Source organism: Pleurodeles waltl, chromosome 4_1 (assembly GCF_031143425.1).
Source record: "Pleurodeles waltl isolate 20211129_DDA chromosome 4_1, aPleWal1.hap1.20221129, whole genome shotgun sequence".
NCBI lineage: Eukaryota > Metazoa > Chordata > Amphibia > Caudata > Salamandridae > Pleurodeles > Pleurodeles waltl.
In genome coordinates, this window is record NC_090442.1 from 234,020,864 (window position 1) to 234,041,819 (window position 20,956).

Genomic DNA, 20,956 nt, shown 5'->3' on the forward strand with positions numbered 1-20,956 from the left:
AAGACTTCTTCGAAGAAAAACAACTTTTAACACTCCAAGCCCAACACCAGACGGCGGACTATGCACAGCATGTGTATCTGCAGCTACACATGCCACCGAACCACTGGTTTCCCCTGGTCAATACCTGGCTGGGCAAACTTATCCAGTCACCAATGCTGACAATCAAACTAAAGTACATCCCATGGCTATGGTAACTTTAGAGTGGGGAGGGGTCAATGGCCTGAAACAGGTGGTGGTCTCCTCAAATATCCCAGTAGACTGTTTGCTTGGAAATGACCTGGAGTCCTCAGCATGGGCTGTGGTAGAACTGAAATCCCATGCAGCCATGCTGGGTATCCCTGAACTGGTGTGTGTCAAGACAAGGGCACAGTGCAAGGCTCAGGGTGAAAAGTAGAGCTGGAGTCTGGAAAAAGGGCCCAGCCTACCAAGAGGAAAGGAAAGACAGCTGGGAAACCAGCTGCAACACAACAACAGAAAGAGAACCTCTCTTCCCAGGAAGAAGTTCTGCCCTCTGAGGGAACTGAGCCTATGGAGTTGGAACCTTATCAGGTTGAGCTCTTAGGCCCAGGGGGACCCTCAAGGAAGCAGTTGTGTAAGGGGCAAGAAACCTGTCCCTCTCTTGAAGGCCTTAGGCAGCAAGCTGCTGAAGAGTCCAATGGCAAGAAAACTGGAACACATAGGGTCTATTGGGAAGATGGACTCCTGTACACTGAGGCACGAGATCCTAAACCTGGTGCCACTAGGAGAGTGGTAGTGCCTCAGGAGTTCAGAGAGTTCACTCTGACCTTAGCCCATGATATTCCCCTTGCTGGGCATTTGGGACAAACCAAGACGTGGGAGAGACTCGTCAACCACTTCTACTGGCCCAACATGTCCCAGAAAGTTAAGGAGTTTTGTGTCTCCTGTACCACCTGTCAAGCCAGTGGTAAGACAGGTGGACATCCAAAGGCCCCCCTCATTCCACTTCCAGTGGTTGGGGTCCCCTTTGAAAGAGTGGGTGTGGACATAGTGGGTCCACTTGAACCTCCCACAGCCTCAGGAAATATGTACATCCTAGTAGTAGTGGATCATGCTACTAGGTATCCTGAAGCTATTCCCCTTAGGTCGACTACTGCCCCTGCAGTAGCCAAGGCCCTCAATGGTATCTTTACCAGAGTGGGCTTCCCTAAGGAGGTGGTGTCTGACAGAGGTACCAACTTCATGTCAGCATACCTGAAACACATGTGGAATGACTTATAAATTCACTACACCCTATCATCCACAAACTAATGGCCTTGTTGAGAGATTCAACAAGACATTGAAGGGCATGATCATGGGGCTCCCAGAAAAACTCAAAAGGAGATGGGATGTCCTCTTGCCATGTCTGCTCTTCGCTTACAGAGAGGTGCCTCAGAAGGGAGTAGGGTTCTCACCCTTTGAACTTCTGTTTGGTCACCCTGTAAGGGGACCACTAGCTCTTGTGAAAGAAGGCTGGGAGAGACCTCTTCATGAGCCTAAACAAGACATAGTGGACTATGTACTTGGCCTTCGCTCAAGGATGGCAGAGTACATGGAAAAGGCAAGTAAAAACCTTGAGGCCAGCCAACAGCTCCAGAAGTTTTGGTATGACCAAAAGGCTGCAATGGTTGAATTTCAACCAGGGCAGAAAGTCTGGGTTTTGTAGCCTGTGGCTCCCAGGGCACTTCAGGACAGATGGAGTGGCCCTTACCCAGTGCTAGAGAAGAAGAGTCAGGTCACCTACCTGGTGGACCTAGGCACTAGCAGGAGCCCCAAGAGGGTGATCCATGTGAACCGCCTAAAGCTCTTCCATGATAGGGCTGATGTGAATCTGTTGATGGTAACAGATGAGGACCAGGAAGCTGAGAGTGAACCTCTCCCTGATCTCCTCTCATCAAACCCTAAAGATGGCTCAGTGGATGGAGTGCTCTATTCAGACACCCACTCAAGCCAACAGCAATCTGACTGTAGGAAGGTCCTGCAGCAGTTTGCGGAGCTCTTTTCCCTAACCCCTGGTCAGACACACCTGTGTACCCATGATGTGGACACAGGAGACAGCATGCCTGTCAAAAACAAAATATTCAGACAGTCTGACCAAGTTAAGGAAAGCATCAAGGTGGAAGTCCACAAGATGCTGGAATTGGGAGTAATTGAGCACTCTGACAGTCCCTGGGCTAGCCCAGTGGTCTTAGTCCCCAAACCTCACACCAAAGATGGAAAGAGAGAGATGAGGTTTTGTGTGGACTACAGAGGACTTAATTCTGTCACCAAGACAGATGCCCATCCCATTCCTAGAGCTGATGAACTGATTGATAAATTAGGTGCTGCCAAATTCTTAAGTACCTTTGACTTAACAGCAGGGTACTGGCAAATCAAAATGGCATCTGGATCAAAAGAAAAGACCGCATTCTCCACACCTGATGGGCATTCAGTTTACTGTTATGCCATTTGGTTTAAAGAATGCCCCTGCCACCTTCCAAAGGTTGGTGAATCAAGTCCTTGCTGGCTTGGAGTCCTTTAGTGCAGCTTATCTTGATGATATTGCTGTCTTTAGCTCCAACTGGCAGGATCACCTGGTCCCCCTGAAGAAGGTTTTGAAGGCTCTGCAATCAGCAGGCCTCTCTATCAAGGCATCCAAATGCCAGATAGGGCAGGGAACTGTGGTTTACTGGGGACACCTTGTAGGTGGAGGCCAAGTTCAGCCACTCCAGCCTAAGATCCAGACTATTCTGGACTGGGCAGCTCCAAAAACCCAGACTCAAGTCAGGGCATTCCTTGGCTTGACTGGGTACTATAGGAGGTTTGTGAAGGGATATGGATCTATAGTGACAGCCCTCACAGAACTCACCTCCAAGAAAATGCCCAAGAAGGTAAACTGGACTGTAGAATGCCAACAGGCCTTTGACACCCTGAAACAAGCAATGTGCACAGCACCAGTTCTAAAAGCTCCAGATTACTCCAAGCAGTTGATTGTGCAGACAGATGCCTCTGAACATGGGATAGGGGCAGTTTTGTCCCAAACAAATGATGATGGCCTTGACCAGCCTGTTGCTTTCATTAGCATGAGGTTACTCCCCAGGGAGCAGCGTTGGAGTGCCATTGAGAGGGAGGCCTTTGCTGTGGTTTGGTCCCTGAAGAAGCTGAGACCATACCTCTTTGGTACTCACTTTGTAGTTCAAACTGACCACAGACCTCTCAGATGGCTGACGCAAATGAAAGGCGAAAATCCAAAACTGTTGAGGTGGACCATCTCCCTACAGGGAATGGACTTTATAGTGGAACACAGACCTGGGACTGCCCATGCCAATGCAGATGGCCTTTCCAGGTTCTTCCACTTAGAAAATGAAGACTCTCTTGGGAAAGGTTAGTCTCATCCTCTTTCGTTTGGGGAGGGGGGGGGGGTTGTGTAAGGAAATGCCTCCTTGGCATGGTTACCCCCTGACTTTTTGCTTTTGCTGATGCTATGTTTTGAATTGAAAGTGTGCTGAGGCCTGCTAACCAGGCCCCAGCACCAGTGTTCTTTCCCTAACCTGTACTTTTGTTTTCACAATTGGCACACCCTGGCATCCAGGTAAGTCCCTTGTAACTGGTACCCCTGGTACCAAGGGCCCTGATGCCAGGGAAGGTCTCTAAGGGCTGCAGCATATCTTATGCCACCCTGGGGACCCCTCACTCAGCACAGACACACTGCTTGCCAGCTTGTGTGTGCTGGTGAGGACAAAACGAGTAAGTCGACATTGCACGCCCCTCAGGGTGCCATGCCAACCTCACACTGCCTATGCAGTATAGATAAGTCACCCCTCTAGCAGGCCTTACAGCCCTAAGGCAGGGTGCACTATACCATAGGTGAGGGCACCAATGCATGAGCACTGTGCCCCTACAGTGTCTAAGCAAAACCTTTGACATTGTAAGTGCAGGGTAGCCATAAGAGTATATGGTCTGGGAGTCTGTCAAACACGAACTCCACAGCACCATAATGGCTACACTGAAAACTGGGAAGTTTGGTATCAAACTTCTTAGCACAATACATGCACACTGATGCCAGTGTACATTTTATTGTAAAATACACCCCAGAGGGCACCTTAGAGGTGCCCCCTGAAACCTTAACCAACTACCTGTGTAGGCTGACTGGTTTTAGCAGCCTGCCACACTCGAGACATGTTGCTGGCCACATGGGGAGAGTGCCTTTGTCACTCTGTGGCCAGTAACAAAGCCTGCACTGGGTGGAGATGCTATCACCTCCCCCAGGCAGGAGCTGTAACACCTGGCGGTGAGCCTCAAAGGCTCACCCCCTTTGTTCCAGCACCACAGGGCACTCCAGCTAGTGGAGTTGCCCGCCCCCTCCGGCCACGGCCCCACTTTTGGTGGCAAGGCCGGAGGAAATAATGAGAATAACAAGGAGGAGTCACTGGCCTGTCAGGACAGCCCCTAAGGTGTCCTGAGCTGAGGTGACTAACTTTTAGAAATCCTCCATCTTGCAGATGGAGGATTCCCCCAATAGGGATAGGAATGTGACCCCCTCCCCTTGGGAGGAGGCACAAAGAGGGTGTACCCACCCTCAGGGCTAGTAGCCATTGGCTACTAACCCCCCAGACCTAAACACGCCCTTAAATTTAGTATTTAAGGGCTCCCCTGAACCTAAGAATTTAGATTCCTGCAACTTACGAAGAAGAGGACTGCTGAGCTGAAAAACCCCTGCAGAGAAGACGGAGACACCAACTGCTTTGGCCCCAGCCCTACCGGCCTGTCTCCCTTCTTCAGAAGAAAACTGCTCCAGCGATGCTTTCCCCCGGACCAGCGACCTCTGAATCCTCAGAGGACTGCCCTGCTTCCAAAAGACCAAGAAACTCCTGAGGACAGCGGCCCTGTTCAACAAAGACTGCAACTTTGTTTCCAGAGGAGCAGATTTAAAGACCCCTGCAAATCCCGCAAGAAGCGTGAGACTTGCAACACTGCACCCGGCGACCCCGACTCGACTGGTGAAGAAACAACGCTACAGGGAGGACCCCCCGGCGACTCCAAGACTGTGAGTAACCAAAGTTGTCCCTCCCTGCGCCCCCACAGCGACGCCTGCAGAGGGAATCCCGAGGCTCCCCCTGACCGCGACTGCCTGACTCTGAAATCCCGACGCCTGGAAAAGACCCTGCACCCGCAGCCCCCAGGACCTGAAGGATCGGAACTCCAGTGCAGGAGTGACCCCCAGGAGGCCCTCTCCCTTGCCCAGGTGGTGGCTACCCCGAGGAGCCCCCCTTGCCTGCCTGCATCGCTGAAGAGACCCCTTGGTCTCTCATTGAAACCTATTGAAAACCCGACGCGTGTTTGCACACTGCACCCGGCCGCCCCCGCGCTGCTGAGGGTGTACTTTTTGTGCTGACTTGTGTCCCCCCCGGTGCCCTACAAAACCCCCCTGGTCTGCCCTCCGAAGACGCGGGTACTTACCTGCTGGCAGACTGGAACCGGGGCACCCCCTTCTCCATTGAAGCCTATGTGTTTTGGGCACCTCTTTGACCTCTGCACCTGACTGGCCCTGAGCTGCGGGTGTGGTGACTTTGGGGTTGCTCTGAACCCCCAACGGTGGGCTACCTTGGACCCCAATTTGAACCCCGTAGGTGGTTTACTTACCTGCAAGAACTAACAATAACTTACCTCCCCCAGGAACTGTTGAAAATTGCACAGTGTCCACTTTTGAAATAGCTATATGTGTTTTATGTAAAAAGTATATATGCTATTGTGATTATTCAAAGTTCCTAAAGTACTTACCTGCAATACCTTTCAAATGAGATATTACATGTAGAATTTGAACCTGTAGTTCTTAAAATAAACTAAGAAAATATATTTTTCTATACAAAAACCTATTGGCCTGGAATTGTCTCTGAGTGTGTGTTCCTCATTTATTGCCTGTGTGTATGTACAACAAATGCTTAACACTACTCCTTTGATAAGCCTACTGCTCGACCACACTACCACAAAATAGAGCATTAGTATTATCTCTTTTTGCCACTATCTTACCTCTAAGGGGAACCCTTGGACTCTGTGCATGCTATTCCTTACTTTGAAATAGCACATACAGAGCCAACTTCCTACAAGTTGGCAATGCGCCATTGGTTTGCTGCTTGTGCTGCAACCCTTTTACCCGCAGCATCGAATTTGCGACTCTCCTCGTCTGGAGGTGGTGCGTCTCCCGAGGTATGAGAGTTTGCTCTCTTGCGAGCTGCCCCGACAACCACAGAGTCTGGTGTTAGTTGCTGCGTAATATAAAAAGGGTCTGTTGGTGGTGGCTTTTACTTCTTCTCCACCCTTGGAGTTATGGCTCTGCCTTTTACAGGATCCTGAAATATTTGTTTGGAATGTTTTACCATTCCCGGGAGCATAGGTAAGCTTTGGTATTGGCTATGAGTGGAGGATAGTGTATTAAACAAAAAGTCATCCTCAATTGGTTCTGCATGCAAGGTGACGTTATGAAAAGCAGCTGCCCTGGAGACCACCTGCGTGTAGGATGTACTGTCTTCAGGTGGCGACGGCCTTGCAGGGTAACAGTCTGGGCTGTTATCTGATACCGGAGCATCATAAAGGTCCCATGCGTCGGGATCATCTTGACTCATTGCAGTATGAGTCGGGGATTGCATCAGTGGTGGAGTGGCTACTAGTGATGTGTGCATTGATGGTGGTGGAGATGGTGGTGGAGTTGTTTGTCTTGCCGCCTTTGCCTGTGGCTGCTTGTCCTTTTCTTGAAAGGCAAGTCTTCTTTTCATCTTAATTGGGGGAAGAGTGCTTATCTTCCCTGTGTCTTTTTGAATGTGGAGCCTTCTTTGAGTGTAGTCTGGCTCTACTGATTCAAGTTCTTCTCTGAACTTATGTCCTTGCATTTGGGAGGACAATCCCTGTTCCTCTGTGTAGGAACCTGTTTTCAGTTCCGAGGCTGGATGTTTCGGAATCAAAACCTTTTCGGTCGCCTTTTTGGGCTCCGAGGAAACCTTTATTTTCGGCGTTGTGGTGTCTCGGTGCGGACCCATTTTGGTGGCACTGTCTCGGTGCTGAATCTGTTCGGAGCCTCTGTCTCGGGCCCGAGATTGCTGTGTGGCGGTATCTCGACCGGAGTCGGATGACTTCTCCACAAGCGTGCCCTTTTTCGGTGCCGATGATCGGTCACCTATTTTTCGGGTTAAGCCATGGCCTGTTGGCGGTGGCGTCCCCTGGGCTTTTGTTGTCTTCTTGTGAGTTTTATGTTTCGACGTCTTACTCACGGTTTTCTGCGTTTCTTCGGGATCGAGCTCGTCTGATTCCGATTCCTGGATGGAGAAGGTTTCTTCTTCCTCCTCGAAACGCCCTTGTCCTGTCGGCGCGGACGCCATCTGCAGTCTTCTCACTCTTCGGTCTCTTAATGTCTTCCTCGACCGAAATGCTCGACAGGCTTCACAGGTATCCTCCTTGTGCTCTGGAGACAGACAAGTTACAGACCAGATGCTGATCTGTATACGGATACTTGTTATGACATTTTGGGCAGAAGCGGAATGGGGTCCGTTCCATCAGCCTTGAAGAGACACGTGGCCGGGCCGACCAGGTCCCGAAGGGGAATCGAAAAAACCCCGTAGGGCCACCGGAGCTCTTCAAAAGTCGGTGTCGATCTGTTCTAACTAACCCGATACCGAACGCAAACAATACAGACTATTTTTCCGAGATTCTAACTAACTTTCCGACCCGAAACACGGAGCGAAAAGGAACACGTCCGAACCCGATGGTGGAAACAAAACAATCTAAGATGGAGTCGACGCCCATGCGCAATGGAGCCGAAATGGGAGGAGTCCCTCGATCTTGTGACTCGAAAAGACTTCTTCGAAGAAAAACAACTTGTAACACTCCGAGCCCAACACCAGATGGCGGGATGTGCACAGCATGTGTATCTGCAGCTACACATGCCATCGAACATATATGTGTGTGTATTGTGTTTATGCTTGAGTTGTTTTGTGTTTAAGGAGATAAGTAATAATCATATCTGTTTGTGGCTAAAAGTAATAAAAGAGATAATACCGCAGTAAGGATATTCATATCCAGTTCTTAAATATTTATAATTGTCATGGAGGTATAGATATTTACTTCCCCGGAGTGACCAAGTTTGTATTGATCATTGAATTACCCAGGTATAAGGGTTATTTGGGTCTGCCTCATTAGGTATAATAATCTTCAGAAATATACAGCATTTAAAAGAACAAATAAAAACAATTTTGTTAAAATAACAGAAGCTGTATATCACTTTGGACAGGCATACCAGGCATACCATTATCTATGGTGGGCCAAACAGCTTTAACTAAACAGTTCTGTTGCAGACCTTAAACTGTTTAATCTCTAACCTGACCTAGGATGGATTTAAATACATTCAAGTCATCCTCTGCAAGGGATAAACTGGATCCACCCAATTATATGCATTTTGTTGTGGCCCAAATACAGCACACTGTGGAGTGGTATGCTGGCACTACTGTGCAATGTGAACCCATCATCTTTACATGCCTACTTTCAAAAAATATGTCACAGAGAGCAATACAATGTGCAATAGGTGTCCAACAGCTGCTTTGTAATACATTTACAAAGGTATTTGGACTCAGACACAGTTTATGATAAAATGAGAATGTCAACTAGCTACCTATGATTGGGATTGGTTCAATTGAGTTGTACACTCAAGCTATAGCAGTACAGAGTTACAAATCAGGGAGCAGTCTGGCTGCACCTAATGCTGCACACCCCTTTGAAGAGGGTAATTGCAAAGCCAGTAATGTCTTGCAAGGATACCCACATATCTTCATTTGAAATTGATACAATTTAGTTTCAAGACAGCAGTAAGGATACATGTATTTTATTAGGTGCGACCGTCTCAGTGAAATGGGTAGCCAAGAGTGAATTTTCAGCACAAATTACATGATTTCTTGAGTGAATGGTGGGCAAATATGGTAAATGCAATTGTAGAATGTGCTTGCTGAGGCCATAATATTACCAAACAAAAATCAATTAGAATGATAGGGGAGTTTAAGCACAATCTCAATTATAAGTACTGGCTTACAAAAAAAAAAGTCCTTAACATATTGGTAAACTACTAGTGGACAACAGCGGTCCGGCACCAATATTTCCTCTAATGTCCTACATACACATGAAAGCATCAAAGCAGAAATTACCTGATATCTCATGGATATTCCCCATTATATAAGAAATGTTGCTAATCATTACATTTAAGTATGGAGATGAAAACAACCACTATTATCTTGGCCAGCCTGGTAGTTCAACGTTTCCAACACACCTCAAGTTAGTGTAATGCTGTTTTTTTGGATGCTTAATATGGCATTATGAAATGTATTCTTGTTTTCAAGTACAAAGTACTCCTGATGCTCAACTGTTTGGCTACATGATGACTGTTCTTGAGTAGTCAACTGCTGTGAAATGTGTTCAATATCATTTGAAGAAAACTTTGTAAAACTAATTATAATCCAAAGTTATGAAGATATTAAGCGAAAGGTCATTTTAAATAAAAAAGGATTCCCCCCACCTCGAATTATAATAAATGCACATTAATTCAACAAACAACTTTAAGTCACTTAAACACGCAATGAAATTATGTATGACAGTTGATATGCATGCCTTCTCATCTTGGACTTTTGAAGCCCGCAGCAGATTGCAATGCTACTAACAGTATTTAGTCCAACTTGACTGTGGTGTAATAAAAGGTGACAACTGTACATACTTGGTAAGCGCCTGGTTGGAAAGCATCTGCTTAAGGTGCTGAGCTAAGAGCTTCTTCTCTAGAGATAGCCGTATCCATCCTCTTGCTCGGCCCACATCAGTCTTTATCTCACTCATGTGCTGAATATGTCTGGAGGATAAATGGAAAACTGATGATTAAAGCATCTAAAGGAAATCCTCCACATATCTAGTTTCTAAGCACTCTCATTCACTGTAACAATGTTACAAACAAACAAGTTACTTACCTTCAATAACACTGTTTCTTGTAGAGAGTCAGTCCAACAGCAGATTCCTCACCTTTTGAATATTTCCCTAGACATCAGACTGGATTTGGAAACAGTTTAGTAGTACCCGCATTGTCAGGTGGTGGGTGACGTGCAGCTTCACACTGACGCCGCGCCGCTCCCAACCAATATATGAACCAATATAAGGGGCACTCCTGTGTGCTGACATCCATTGCTTTCAAGGCTGCCCACACTCCCAGATGCAGAGCCCCAATATCTAATTGGCTTCGACCAGTGTGCTGATTCATAGACTGGAGACCCTTTTAATAGACAGGGCCCAATTCACAGAGCAAGGACGGTGGGAGGCTCATTGAGGAATCTGGGGTTAGATAGCTTCTCTGTCAGAAGGCGCTTTACTGAAGTTAAGTAATTTGTTCTTCTAATAGACAACTCTAACTGCAGGTTTCTCACTGTTTCGATCTGCGAATTGGCTAAATCCAAACAAAAGTTTCTGTAGGACCGAGCGGGTGAAATGCCCCTACTTACAAGCGAACCTGACTGTCTAGACAGCAGTGCATTGTGAATGTATGGAGGGATGCCCACATAGCTACCTGACAATTGTCAAGGACAAGCACTTCGCACTCCAGTGCAATGGTAGCAGCTGTGGCTCTACAAGTATGAGCCTGTTACCTCTTCTAGGGGCTGTTTCTTGGCCAGTGTGTAGCAAACCTTGATGCAGAGCACAATCCAGCGCAAAACAGTCCTTTGCTACATATATTTGTCCTTCTTTGCTTTTTCAAACATCATGAAGATCTGATCGTCCACTCGGTGTTCTCTGGTATGATCGATGTAAAAGCTCGGTACTGTGCTAGGGCCTATATGAAGTCGCTCCTCCTCCTTAGAGGAATGAAGCGGAGCATAGAAAGCCAGCAATGTGATGGTCTGACCAAAACAGAACAGTATCACAACTCTGAGAAGAAATTATGCCCAAGTGTGCAGATCCAGTTTGTCTAGGAAGGTGGTATATGGAGGGATGACACAAAGAGATTGGAGTCCATTTACTCATTGTGATGATGTTATGACAATGAGGAACACTGTTCTGAAGGTGAGAAGCTGCAAAGGACAGCTGTGCAGTGGCATAAAGGGAGTGTACATCAAGTATGGAGGATCAGGTTAGGATCCCACAGTGGCATAACAAAGGAAGCAGGAGGAAATAAATACTAGAGTCGGTTAAAAAAACATCACAATAGGTGATTTAACTTATAAGGGCTGGTCTGGAAACCATAAGAAGGCCGAAAAAGTTGAACTTTAACTGTGCCCAAAGCAAAGCCTTGCTGGGCAAAGGAGAAAACAAACAATAAAACATCAAATAACCTGGCCTTAGAGGGGGGCTATATCTATTGTGCACCTCACCAAACCACAAATATATCTCAATGACATGCTATATAATTGTCGAGAGACACCTGGCTGCCAAGATGACATCAATCACCTCCGGAGGAGGTCAAAGGTGTCCAGCTGTCACTGCTCCATCTCCAAACATGAAGGTGGAGACAGAGGAGGGCTTGGTGCAGAACCATGCCCCATTGCTGTGACTGCAAATCCACCCAGAGGTGCAGCCTGATAGGACAAATGCTCATGCCCAGGATCTCTGGACACCATATTCTTCATGCCCTAGCTGGTGCTACTAGGTTGACTTTTGACCCAGTCAGGGCAGAAGAGGCTTTGTTTGGAAGCCATACAGAAGCACTGAGTCCCACCACAGACAAAACATATCTACAAGAGAGAAACACCTTTGGAAGTCAATGTGTAGAACTGTTGACATTGCATGTTCTCAGCGGTGGCGAAGAGATCGAGCTAAGGTTCGTCCAATGCGTGGAAGAGATGTTAGCCACTTCTGGGTGTTAACTGCCACTAGGCGTTGACAGCTGAATTTGACCACCCTAGCCTTCAAAGATCCCACCAGATGGTTTCCCACTAGGAAGATTCCTTGATGGTCAAGCCATTCCCAAAGGCGCAGCGCATCATGGCAAAGGGACCATGGCAGTGGTGGTGTCTATGAACACCTGCACCAGCCGTCCATTGATGGAGGGGAAGAAGGCTTTCAATGCCAAGCAGATGGCTCACTGTCCAGAATGTTGACGTGGAGCCAGGCCTCTGCCAAAGACAAGAGGTCTCTGATCTTCACTTCTCCCAGGTGACCGCCCCAACCCAGAGGCAATGCATCTGTCATTACTGGCAATGCTGGGAGGGATAGGGGTCTGCCACTGGCCCAGTCAACCAACCGCCACTGCAGGTGTTTTGCAGTCTCTGGAAATGGTCGGAAAGGCCCCCTTGATGTTAGGCCCACTGAAATTTCAGATCCTACTGCAGGGCCCGCATATGCAAACCAGCTGGATGCAGGTGGCCACCAGTCCAAGCAGCCTCAGAGTCAACTTCAATGAAATCTAGGACAGAGGCTGAAAGATCAGAATCAGAATCAGAATCTGATGTCCTGGGCTGTGTACATAAAACTAGCTCAGTTGAAATGGAGAATGCGTCAGGTGAGAATTCAGCACATTGATAATGAATGCCAAAGACGTCGGCAGGTTTGCTGTAATCTGGAGGTGGGTGACGACTGCCTGGGGAGAGTCTGCCTTCAGCAGCCAGTTGTGAAGGTAGGGGAAGACTGGGATAGCTTACCTCTGACAATGTGACACCACACCATAATTTTTTTGAACACTTGAAGGGCGGTTGCAAGACCAAAGAGAAGCACAGCAAACTAAAAATACGCCTGTCCTACCATGAACAGCAGAACGCGTCTGTGGAAGGCAATGTGAAAACAAGCAGTCTGCAGGACCACTGCTCCTATGCAGTCTCAAGGGTCGAGGACAGAAACTCTGGGCCAGAGTGAGCATCCAGAACTTGTCCTTCAAAAGGAATGCGTTAAAATGGCACATGTCTAAAATAAGACAAAGGGCTCCATTCTTCTTTGGCACTAGGAAATAGCAGAGGTAACAACCACAACCCACTTCTGATGCAGGCACTCTCTCAATAGCCCCTTTGGCCAAAAGGGCTTTCACTTCTGTCATAAGATGAGCAGATGGTCAAATAAAAGTAGAATAGTGGGGGAACATTTGTAAAGAAATGGCTCCCTGTTGCAGTTACCCCCCACTTTTTGCCTGATACTGATGCTGACTTGACTGAGAAGTGTCCTGGGACCCTGCTAACCAGGCCCCAGCACCAGTGTTCTTTCACCTAAAATGTACCATTGTCTCCACAATTGGCACAACCCTGGCACCCAGGTAAGTCCCTTGTAACTGGTACCAAGGGCCCTGATGCCAGGGAAGGTCTCTAAGGGCTGCAGCATGTCTTATGCCACCCTAGGGACCCCTCACTCAGCACAGACACACTGCTTGCCAGCTTGTGTGTGCTAGTGAGGAGAAAATGACTAAGTCGACATGGCACTCCCCTCAGGGTGCCATGCCAACCTCACACTGCCTATGGCATAGGTAAGTCACCCCTCTAGCAGGTCTTACAGCCCTAAGGCAGGGTGCACTATACCACAGGTGAGGGCATATGTGCATGAGCACTATGCCCCTACAGTGTCTAAGCAAAACCTTAGACATTGTAAGTGCAGGGTAGCCATAAGAGTATATGGTCTGGGAGTCTGTCAAAAACAAACTCCACAGCTCCATAATGGCTACACTGAATACTGGGAAGTTTGGTATCAAACTTCTCAGAATAATAAACCCACACTGATGCCAGTGTTGGATTCATTAAAAAATGCACACAGAGGGCATCTTAGAGATGCCCCCTGTATTTGACCCAATTGTTCAGTGCAGGACTGACTGGTCTGTGCCAGCCTGCTGCTGAGAGACGAGTTTCTGACCCCATGTGGTGAGGGCCTTTGTGCTCTCTGAGGGCAGAAACAAAAGCCTGCTCTGGGTGGAGGTGCTTCACACCTCCCCCCTGCAGGAACTGTAACACCTAGCATTGAGCCTCAAAGGCTCAAGCTTCGTGTTACAATGCCCCAGGGCACTCCAGCTAGTGGAGATGCCCGCCCCCTGGACACAGCCCCCACTTTTGGTGGCAAGTCCGGGAGAGATAATGAGAAAAACAAGGAGGAGTCACTGGCCAGTCAGGACAGCCCCTAAGGTGTCCTGAGCTGAGGTGACTCTGACTTTTAGAAATCCTCCATCTTGCAGATGGAGGATTCCCCCAATAGGATTAGGGATGTGCCCCCCCTCCCCTCAGGGAGGAGGCACAAAGAGGGTGTAGCCACCCTCAAGGACAGTAGCCATTGGCTACTGCCCTCCCAGACCTAAACACACACCTAAATTCAGTATTTAGGGGCTTCCCAGAACCTAGGAACTCAGATTCCTGCAACCTAAGAAGAAGAGGACTGCTGCGCTGAAAAACCCTGCAGAGAAGACGGAGACACCAACTGCTTTGGCCCCAGCTCTACCGGCCTGTCTCCCCTCCTTCTAAAGACACTGCTCCAGCGACGCTTTCCCCAGGGACCAGTGACCTCTGAATCCCCAGAGGACTGTCCTGCTCTAGAAGGACCAAGAAACTCCTGAGGACAGCGGTCCTGTTCACCAAAGACTGCAACTTTGTTTCCAAAGAAGCAACTTCAAGACAACTGCGTTTCCCGCCAGAAGCGTGAGACTTGCAACTCTGCACCCGACGCCCCCGGCTCGACTTGTGGAGAAACAACACTTCAGGGAGGACTCCCCGGCGACTATGAGACAGTGAGTAGCCAGAGTTGTCCCCCCTGAGCCCCCACAGCGACGCCTGCAGAGGGAATCCCGAGGCGACTGCCTGACTCTCAGATCCCGACGCCTGGAAAAGACCCTGCACCCGCAGCCCCCAGGACCTGAAGAATCGGAACTCCAGTGCAGGAGTGACCCCCAGGAGGCCTTCTCCCTTGCCCAGGTGGTGGCTACCCCAAGGAGCCCCCCCTTGCCTGCCTGCATCGCTGAAGAGACCCCTTGGTCTCCCATTGATTCCTATTACAAACTCGACGCTTGTTTGCACACTGCACCCGGCTGCCCCCGCGCTGCTGAGGGTGTACTTTCTGTGTGGACTTGTGTCCCCCCCCCGGTGCCCTACAAAACCCCCCTGGTCTGCCCTCCGAAGACGCGGGTACTTACCTGCTGGCAGACTGGAACCGGGGCACCCCCTTCTCCATTGAAGCCTATGCGTTTTGGGCACCACTTTGAACTCTGCACCTGACCGGCCCTGAGCTGCTGGTGTGGTAACTTTGGGGTTGCTCTGAACCCCCAACGGTGGGCTACCTTGGACCCCAATTTGAACCCCGTAGGTGGTTTACTTACCTGCAAGAACTAACAATAACTTACCTCCCCTAGGAACTGTGAAAATTGCACTGTGTCAAGTTTTAAAATAGCTATATGTGTTTTATTTGAAAAGTATATATGCTATTGTGATTATTCAAAGTTCCTAAAGTACTTACCTGCAATACCTTTCATGCAAAGTATTACAAGGAATAGCATGCACAGAGTCCAAGGGTTCCCCTTAGAGGTAAGACGGTGGCAAAAAGAGATAATACTAATGCTCTATTTTGTGGTAGTGTGGTCGAGCAGTAGGCTTATCAAAGGAGTAGTGTTAAGCATTTGTTGTACATACACACAGGCAATATATGAGGTACACACACTCAGACAATTCCAAGCCAATAGGTTTTTGTACAGAAAAATATATTTTCTTAGTTTATTTTAAGAACCACAGGTTCAAATTTTACATGTTATATCTCATTTGAAAGGTATTGCAGGTAAGTACTTTAGGAACTTTGAATAATCACAATAGCATGTATACTTTTTACATAAAACACATATAGCTATTTCAAAAGTGGACACTTAGTGCAATTTTCAACAGTTCCTGGGGAAGGTAAAGTAATGTTAGTTCTTGCAAGTAAGTAAACCACCTACGGGGTTCAAATTGGGGTCCAAGGTAGCCCACCGTTGGGGGTTCAGAGCAACCCCAAAGTCACCACACCAGCAGCTCAGGGCCGGTCAGGTGCAGAGGTCAAAGAGGTGCCCAAAACACATAGGCTTCAATGGAGAAGGGGGTGCCCCGGTTCCAGTCTGCCAGCAGGTAAGTACCCGCGTCTTCGGAGGGCAGACCAGGGGGGTTTTGTAGGGCACCGGGGGGGGACACAAGTCAGCACAAAAAGTACACCCTCAGCAGCGTGGGGGCGGCCGGGTGCAATGTGCAAACACGCGTCGGGTTTGTAATAGGAATCAATGGGAGACCAAGGGGTCTCTTCAGCGTTGCAGGCAGGCAAGGGGGGGGGGGGGCTCCTCGGGGTAGCCACCACCTGGGCAAGGGAGAGGGCCTCCTGGGGGTCACTCCTGCACTGGAGTTCCGATCCTTCAGGTCCTGGGGGCTGCGGGTGCAGTGTCTTTTCCAGGCGTCGGGATTTCAGAGTCAGGCAGTCGCGGTCAGGGGGAGCCTCGGGATTCCCTGTGCAGGCGTCACTGTGGGGGCTCAGGGGGGACAACTTTGGTTACTCACAGTCTCGGAGTCGTCGGGGGGTCCTCCCTGTAGCGTTGTTTCTCCACCAGTCGAGTCAGGGTCGCCGGGTGCAGTGTTGCAAGTCTCACGCTTCTTGCGGGGATTGCAGGGGTCTTTAAATCTGCTCCTCTGGAAACAAAGTTGCAGTCTTTGTTGAACAGGGCCGCTGTTCTCGGGAGTTTCTTGGTCTTTTGGAAGTAGGGCAGTCCTCTGAGGATTCAGAGGTCGCTGGTCCTGGGGAAAGCGTAGCTGGAGCAGTTTTCTTCCGAAGGAGGGAGACAGGCCGGTAGGGCTGGGGCCAAAGCAGTTGGTGTCTTCTTCTTCTCTGCAGGGTTTTTCAGCTCAGCAGTCCTCTTCTTCTTTAAGTTGCAGGAATCTAAATTCTTAGGTTCAGGGAAGCCCTTAAATACTAAATTTTAGGGCGTGTTTAGGTCTGGGGGGTTAGTAGCCAATGGCTACTAGCCCTGAGGGTGGGTACACCCTCTTTGTGCCTCCTCCCAAGGGGAGGGGGTCACATTCCTATCCCTATTGGGGGAATCCTCCATCTGCAAGATGGAGGATTTCTAAAAGTTAGAGTCACTTCAGCTCAGGACACCTTAGGGGCTGTCCTGACTGGCCAGGGACTCCTCCTTGTTATTCTCATTATTTCCTCCGGCCTTGCCGCCAAAAGTGGGGCCGTGGCCGGAGGGGGCGGGCAACTCCACTAGCTGGAGTGCCCTGTGGTGCTGGAACAAAGGGGGTGAGCCTTTGAGGCTCACCGCCAGGTGTTACAGCTCCTGCCTGGGGGAGGTGATAGCATCTCCACCCAGTGCAGGCTTTGTTACTGGCCACAGAGTGACAAAGGCACTCTCCCCATGTGGCCAGCAACATGTCTCAAGTGTGGCAGGCTGCTAAAACCAGTCAGCCTACACAGGTAGTCGGTTAAGGTTTCAGGGGGCACCTCTAAGGTGCCCTCTGGGGTGTGTTTTACAATAAAATGTACACTGGCATCAGTGTGCATTTATTGTGCTGAGAAGTTTGATACCAAACTTCACAGTTTTCAGTGTAGCCATTATGGTGCTGTGGAGTTCGTGTTTGACAGACTCCCAGACCACATACTCTTATGGCTACCCTGCACTTACAATGTCAAAGGTTTTGCTTAGACACTGTAGGGGCACAGTGCTCATGCACGGATGCCCTCACCTATGGTATAGTGCACCCTGCCTTAGGGCTGTAAGGCCTGCTAGAGGGGTGACTTATCTATACTGCATAGGCAGTGTGAGGTTGGCATGGCACCCTGAGGGGAGTGCCATGTTGACTTACTCGTTTTGTCCTCACCAGCACACACAAGCTGGCAAGCAGTGTGTCTGTGCTGAGTGAGGGGTCCCCAGGGTGGCATAATATATGCTGCAGCCCTTAGAGACCTTCCCTGGCATCAGGGCCCTTGGTACCAGGAGTACCAGTTACAAGGGTCTCACCTGGATGCCAGGGTGTGCCAATTGTGAAAGCAAAAGTACAGGTTAGGGAAAGAACACTGGTGCTGGGGCCTGGTTAGCAGGCCTCAGCACACTTTCAATTCAAAACATAGCATCAGCAAAGGCAAAAAGTCAGGGGGTAACCATGCCAAGGAGGCATTTCCTTACATTGTGCAACCAGAAAAGTAAACAGATCTCACTGGGGAGCTCTCCTTTGGGAAATGTTCACTGGAAAGTGTAGGGTTAGACTCCTCACACTCTCTGGAAAAGATGCAGAACCCTATGACCTCATGAAGGCTACCCTGATTGAGGGCTTTGGATTCTCCACTGAGGAGTACAGGATTAGGTTCAGGAGGGCTAAAAAATCCTCGAGCCAGACCTGGGTTGATTTTGTAGACTACTCAGTGAAAACACTGGATGGTTGGGTAACTGGAAATGAAGTGCCTGACTATGTTGGGCTTTATAATTTGTTTATGAAAGAACACATTTTAAGTAACTGCTTCAAGGAAAAGTTGCATCAGTATCTGGTAGACCTAGGTCCAATTTCTCCCCAAGAATTGGGAAAGAAGGCAGACCACTGGGTCAAGACTAGGGTAACCAAAACTTTCACTGGGGATGACCAAAAGAAAGGGTTTACAAAGCCTCCCCAGGAGAAAGTGGGTGACATTAGAAATAAAGAAAAAGAGTCCTCTGTAGGCCCCCAGAAACCAGACCAGGTGGGTGGGCCCCGAGACACAACCCAAAACAAAGGTGGGTACCAGGGTAAGAACTGGGATGCCACTAAGGCATGGTGCCAAAACTGTAGACAGACAGGGCACCACACCAAGGACACTTCTTGTCCCAAAAACAAACCCCCTAGCTAAATCCCAGGGGTAACCAGTGTAGCCATTGGGGATGACTCCTCAGATGAGGAGGTCTTCATAGCCTTCAACTGGAAAAAGGGCCCAACAGGTGAATTGGAGATTCCAGAGGGATGTAGACACTTCCACCACCTACTGGTGAATGGAATCCCAGCCACTGCCCTGAGAGACACTTGTGCCAGTCACACTATTGTGCATGACAGGCTGGTGTTCTCAAACCAGTACATCCCAAGTGAGACTGTCAGAGTAAGAGTTAGCCCAGACAGGGTCACTGATAGGCCTTTGGCTTTTGTGCCCATAGAAGTGGGTGGGACTTTTAGCTGGAGAAGGGTGGTAGTCAGTACAGACCTCCCCCTTGATTGTCTCCTTGGAAATGACTACCCAGAAGTTAGTCAGAGCCCAAGAGAGGAACTGGTCCTATGCCAGTTCTCTCCCAAGGATTCTGGGGGTGCTGCCTCTGCAGTAACTGCAAGTAGGCCCCAGAAGAAAAAGAAAAGAAAACACTGTAGGAAGGGTGGACAACCTTTAGCCAAGGTCCCAGCAAGGCAAGGAGATTCTGCTCCAGTAGGGGAGAACTCCAAAAGTGGCACTGGTAATGTCCAACCTGACCCACAAGAAGTCCTGGCTAGTCAGGCAACTGTTAGCTAAGGAGCCACCCACTCAGGCTTAACAGAAGAAAGAGTGGAAGAAGGGTATTTACTACAAGATGTGGTAACCCCCCACTCTAATACAGCAGACAGGCACCCTGAACCCAAAGAAGCCTGTAACTTAGCCCCTTCCCTTGTAGGTGAAGAGCTAAAGGTGTGGTTCTGGGCACTGACAGCCGTCAGTGGCCTCTGCTGGGTGTTAGCCTTTATGGCTGCACTATCCTTGGCATGGTGGTCTGACCCCATGCCAAATAGCAAGTTAGGCCCCCTGACCCTGTTGGTCATGGTGGGGTTACTCCAGCTCTGGGTAACCTCTTTGGGTAAGCTAGGGGTGACCCTGGCTAAGATAAGATTTGCAGAGGTGGATACCTCTAACCCCAAAATAGAGAGAATGGGTGGAGACATTAAAGACACAGACAAGAGGCAGTTCAGATTAGGTCCTATCACTGTGGAAGTGGGTCAGTTCCCCAGAGGGAATGACCTGAACAGGAGGATGTAAGGCAGAGTAGGCCCTGCAACAAACCAGCCTATTTCCTCTACTCTTCCTCGCCTGACAGACTAGGAAGACTCTCCCAGCTTTGGCTGAGTCTCCTGGCCTGTGGGCTTGTGTAAACAAACGGCTCCCTGTTGCAGTTACCCCCCACTTTTTGTCTGATACTGATGCTGACTTGACTGAGAAGTGTGCTGGGACCCTGCTAACCAGGCCCCAGCACCAGTGTTCTTTCACCTAAAATGTACCATTGTCTCCACAATTGGCACAACCCTGGCACCCAGGTAAGTCCCTTGTAACTGGTACCCCTGGTACTAAGGGCCCTGATGCCAGGGAAGGTCTCTAAGGGCTGCAGCATGTCTTATGCCACCCTAGGGACCCCTCACTCAGCACAGACACACTGCTTGCCAGCTTGGGTGTGCTAGTGAGGAGAAAATGACTAAGTCGACATGGCACTCCCCTCAGGGTGCCATGCCAACCTCACACTGCCTATGGCATAGGTAAGTCACCCCTCTAGCAGGTCTTACAGCCCTAAGGCAGGGTGCACTGTACCACAGGTGAGGGCATATGTGCATGAGCACTATGCCCCTACAGTGTCTAAGCAAAACCTTAGACATTGTAAGTGCAGGGTAGCCATAAGAGTATATGGTCTGGGAGTCTGTCAAAAACAAACTCCACAGCTCCATAATGGCTACACTGAATACTGGGAAGTTTGGTATCAAACTTCTCAGAATAATAAACCCACACTGATGCCAGTGTTGGATTCATTAAAAAATGCACACAGAGGGCATCTTAGAGATGCCCCCTGTATTTGACCCAATTGTTCAGTGCAGGACTGACTGGTCTGTGCCAGCCTGCTGCTGAGAGACGAGTTTCTGACCCCATGTGGTGAGGGCCTTTGTGCTCTCTGAGGGCAGAAACAAAAGCCTGCTCTGGGTGGAGGTGCTTCACACCTCCCCCCTGCAGGAACTGTAACACCTAGCATTGAGCCTCAAAGGCTCAAGCTTCGTGTTACAATGCCCCAGGGCACTCCAGCTAGTGGAGATGC

The 20,956-nt window shown here is 49.1% G+C and overlaps 1 protein-coding gene across 4 annotated transcripts in view; it reads right to left on the bottom strand.

The window, feature by feature from the left end:
- Positions 1–20,956, bottom strand: part of DENND5B (DENN domain containing 5B) — a 517,562-nt gene that overhangs the window by 193,629 nt on the left and 302,977 nt on the right. For all 4 annotated transcript variants that reach the window (XM_069228198.1, XM_069228199.1, XM_069228197.1 and 1 more), the window contains one exon: positions 9,725–9,853. In XM_069228198.1, the coding sequence (XP_069084299.1) occupies positions 9,725–9,853 (129 nt within the window). The remainder of the gene's footprint in view (positions 1–9,724; positions 9,854–20,956) is intronic.